Source organism: Plasmodium gaboni, chromosome 10, assembly GCF_001602025.1.
Source record: "Plasmodium gaboni strain SY75 chromosome 10, whole genome shotgun sequence".
NCBI lineage: Eukaryota > Apicomplexa > Aconoidasida > Haemosporida > Plasmodiidae > Plasmodium > Plasmodium gaboni.
This window is the reverse complement of record NC_031490.1, coordinates 347,963-352,962: the sequence shown is the minus strand read 5'-3', so window position 1 is coordinate 352,962 and position 5,000 is coordinate 347,963. Positions and strand designations below refer to the sequence as shown.

At 17.8% G+C, this 5,000-nt stretch overlaps 2 protein-coding genes across 2 annotated transcripts in view; both read left to right on the top strand.

The window, feature by feature from the left end:
* The window catches only part of PGSY75_1011100 (hypothetical protein), a gene marked incomplete at both ends in the record, with an annotated part of 2,937 nt that extends 369 nt beyond the window's left edge, over window positions 1–2,568 (top strand). The window contains 2 exons of the mRNA XM_018785878.1: window positions 1–2,201; window positions 2,334–2,568. The exon at window positions 1–2,201 is cut by the window's left edge and continues 369 nt beyond it. Of these exons, the coding sequence (XP_018641495.1) occupies window positions 1–2,201; window positions 2,334–2,568 (2,436 nt within the window). The remainder of the gene's footprint in view (window positions 2,202–2,333) is intronic.
* Window positions 2,569–4,741: 2,173 nt separating this feature from the next.
* PGSY75_1011000 (putative inner membrane complex sub-compartment protein 1) overlaps window positions 4,742–5,000 on the top strand; it is a gene marked incomplete at both ends in the record, with an annotated part of 1,456 nt that continues 1,197 nt past the window's right edge. Inside the window, one exon of the mRNA XM_018785876.1 lies at window positions 4,742–4,814. Within this exon, the coding sequence (XP_018641494.1) occupies window positions 4,742–4,814 (73 nt within the window).

Genomic DNA, 5,000 nt, shown 5'->3' with positions numbered 1-5,000 from the left:
TATATGAGATCATATAGTATAAGTTGTTCAGTATATATTTATAATTTATTATTATCTAATAATAATTATAAGGATTTAGAGAATTATAAAGATAAATATATGCCTAAGCATTCGATAGCTTCCTTCATGGATCATTTTTATTTTGTCGTTAAGGATTTTTTATTAATTTTAAGAAAATTCTTAATAAATTATGAACAAGGTAGTATATCTAATGATTTAAATGTGGATGGTGAGTATGACCAAGGTGTGTATGATAATATATATGTTGACACAACAAATAATAATAATAGTAATATTTATGATGATAATAATAATAATAATAATATTGATAGTAATAATCCTATTAATGATGACAATATGTACTATCATATGAATAATTTTAATAATAATAATAATAGTAATAATAATAATGATCCTTATCTTTATGACCATTATGATAATTTTCTCAGTAACAATTCCATTTTATATAACAAACATTATGATGATAATAATACATTCAATAAATCCAATAAAGGAACCAATAAAATACAAAATAAAAAGCATGATGAAAAAATTATGTGGTTTAAAGAAACAAACGAAGATATGATAAAAAACTTTTGTAATATATTATATAAATATACATTCCCAAAAAATTTTGAAAAAAAATTAAAATATTTAATATCTCAATGTACTAGAATAAATAGAGCATTACATAGTATATATTTAGATATTTTTATTTTATGTAATTTAAAAAATATAATTAAAGTTCTAGTATTAATAGATCAATTATTTTGTTCCATGTTTCCTTATTTTTATTTTTATGAGCTCAAATTGAAAATATTACTATTTTTTATTCACAAAAATGAGAATCAAAAGGAAGACAAAAAAAAAATTAAAAATAAAAATAATCATAAGGAGGTTACTAAAAGGATGCACAAAGGTGTATATAATGATAATAATTATGTTGATAATAACCATGTTGATAATAACCATGTTGATAATAACCATGTTGATAATAACCATGTTGATAATAACCATGTTGATAATAATTATAACACATGCCTCTTAGATAATAACCTCGATATGATACCCAATTCTGAATTTAATTCTTCCAGATATAATCAACTTGCCAATCATATAAATAATGAAGACATCGAAATGACATCAAATATAATAGAAAATAATAACAAATTGAATATATCTAATAATTCATTTTTAAATACTTTCAATGATCAAGTCAGTGATGAATATGATTGCCTTTATAGTAGCGCATCTAATGAAAGTCTTATTCCACTTCTTACAGAACAATTGAAAACTCAAAAAGAAGAAGAGGAAGATGATAAAAATGTATATCTAGATAAATTTATGAATTTATATATTAACTGCACAGAAAAAATTGCAACTAGTGTTCCTTCAATTAGTGATCTTTATGATAATAAAGCTCTTAAAAATTTAACTTATAAAATGAGCAATAAAAGAAAAATTATTGATGATCAATTTATTTTAGACTATATAAAAAATTCTCAAAAGGGTAATGAAACCAATATTGATATTGAACACCATGATAAAGGAATTATTATAAAAAGGAAAAATACATCTAATGATAATATAAGTTTTGATAATAAAAAAAATGATGATATTATTAAAACAGAAAAACATAAATTTAATGATGAACACCATAAGGATCCATTACAAAATTCAGAACATAATCTTTTAGTTAGAAAAAAAAAAAAACAAAAAACAAACAAGAGTTCTTATCCAAGTGGTATTATTCCTACCATAAATAATATTTATGAAAATACATATCATGATATCAAATATAATTTAAAAGTAATTGTAAATATATCTAAATGTTTAATGTTCTCATCATATTATGATCCTATATATATCAAACTTTTCTATTCCTACTTATTACCATCTATTTCATATGATAAAAGAGTAGAAATTTTTTTGATTTATTCTTATTCAAGTTATAAAATTTTTAAACCTTTCATATTCTTAATATTTTATAATAATCATACTTCATTGTATATTCTAAATGTTTTTATTAAAATATTTAAAACAAATCATATCATTTTTCAAAATTTTAAATATACTTATTTTAATGGAATTAATCTTAAAAATGTACCAAAAAGATACTTCATTTTTCTTTTCCTTCTCTCGCCTTTTTTTTATGAGGATAAAGTGGAATGTCTCCTATATATTTATAACCTCTTTTACAAGTGAGTCAAAAATGAAAATATATATATGTATGTATGTATATATGTATGTATATATATATATATATATATATATATATATATATATATATATTTATATATATATTTTTTATTTATTTATTCATTTATTTTTAGTTTTGATAGAGACGTTATAAATGACCAAGAAAAAGACATAAACTACAAACATATATACCAAGATATTGTGTTACATAATGATGAGGAATACGATGAAGAGAAAAGAAATATAAACATTATTATAATAAAATTTATTGAAATATTTAAAGAAAAATTCAATGTAGATATTTATAATTATTTTGATTTTTATAGAATATATTTTATATTATTTGTCTCATGTGTAGATATAAAATAGACCTAATTAGGTTATTTCTTTTAAAATATATATATATATATATATATTTTAATATTATTCATTTTATTTATTTGTTTGTTTGTTTGTTTTTTTTTTTATAATTACACAATATTATTCACTGGTAATATATTTATTGAATTAATTTTTTTTTTTTTTTGAAAAATAAAATTTTTTTAGTTAATACCTTTCCTTATATGTAATATGGTTATTGTTGGTTTGTTTTATATTTGTATATAATCAAAATAAAAAAACATAAAATAAAATTAGGATTTATATTATTATAAAAAGTTATTTTAAAAACCATATTAATGTTATATATAGTAGTAGTTAATATTTGAAAATATTTAGAAAGGAAAAAGGCCGTCTTATTCCTCTAAACTTTGGTTGTCGATAAATATATACAAACTGAGTGTAGTTCAATTATTTTATTTTATTTTATTATTTTTTTGGTAGAACAACAAGGAAGATATTATATTATGTACCTTTTATAAAATAAAATAATGAATATATATAATATATATATAATATAATATAATATTATATTATATTTAGGGGACGTTCCTTTTTGAAGTTTTATTAAACTTTCGTTTTCTAAAATGTGTGCAATTTATTTGTGTACATTTTATATGTACAAGTCAGAATTTTTTTTTTTTTTCCCTTCATATATAGCAAGCCATATAAATAACCATAAATATATATATATATATATATATATATATATATATATATATAATTGAGATGTGTTGAATTTTATGTATTAGCTTCAAATATTGAGTTTTACGTATTAGGTTCCTATAACACCTCTTTTACTTTTCAATTTATTTTTGTTTTACATATAATAATAATTTTCCACATTATAGTTACTTTTCAAATTTCGATTCTGTCTTTCCACAAAAAGAAAGAAAAAAAAAAAAAATAAACAAACAAGTAAAAGAATAAATTAATGTCTGAGTGAATGTTTGAATGAATGATTGATTGATTCATTCATTGATTCAATAAATGAATTGCCTTTTCCCTTACCTGTTCAGGTAATTTTTGCAAATTTATTCTTACATATTTAAAATAAATATTACACACAAAATATTAAAAAGCCCTATTCATTATTATATAAAAAAATAAAGTTAATAATAAAACAAAATTTCTTAGTATTTTTCTTTTTTTTTTTTTTTATACATTTATATAAAGAAAATAAATGGAAAGAAATTTAAGTTCAAAACATATAATAAATATAGAATTTTTTTTTTTCATTTTCTTCTTTATTTGTTAAAAATAAAAAATATATACCCAAAAAAAAAATTATATATATATATATAATATAATATATTATATATATATATATTATGTATATATGCATATAGCCAATAGGTGCTTAAAGAAAACAAAGGTAATAAAAGAAAAATTATATTATTTGATACATATTACTTATATTATATATATATATATGTAGGAAACAAAAAAAAAAAAAAAAAATATATAAGCTTAGGAAGAATAAAATTTATATTACACATAAATGTGATTATATATGTACAATATAAAAATGGCTAATTTTATTCCATATATATATCACAATATATAAATAAAGAACATAAAATAAATTAATTTAATATATATATATGTATACATTTATTTATTTAATATAAAAAGAATTGAATATATATATATATATATATATATATATATATATATATATATATATCCTTGTAAAAACAAAAAAATAAATAAAAATATATATTTCTTAAAATGTAGTATATAAATATCATATATAAAATTCTATTCTATCATTAGTTTGCTGCATGGTGTGTATAAGAAAAAATAAATAAATAAAAAAGAATATATATATATATATATATATTATATTTATGTATGACTATTTATTATGTTCGTTTCTATTCATAATTAAATATTTTATTAACATGATAAAACTTATATTTCTATTTGAAAAAGAAATATTAAATTATATGTTTGATTTTATATAAACTAGTTGAAAAAGAATAAAAGAAAAATTACAAGAGTGAAAAAATATATAAGATTTAAAAATATAAATATATACATAGCATATATATATATATATATATTTACATTTAACACATGCTTGGTTACACACGTATGCATATTTAAATTCTTGTTCTGTCTACATAAATAAAATATAAGAACATTTGAAAGATAATTAAAAATGGGGAATATTGTATCATGTTGTTCATTAGACGAAAATAAAAAATATTTAAACGACGATGAAATATTGGAAAGTAATCATATATATAAAGTAGTTGTTAATGTTACAATTGATGTATCCTATAATATATATATATATATAATATTATTTGAATTGGTTTATATTTATGTATATTGCATATGTGTTTATATTAAGATATATAAATATATTATTATTTATTTTTAATTTTTTTTTTTTTTTTTTTTTTTTTTTTTTTTTT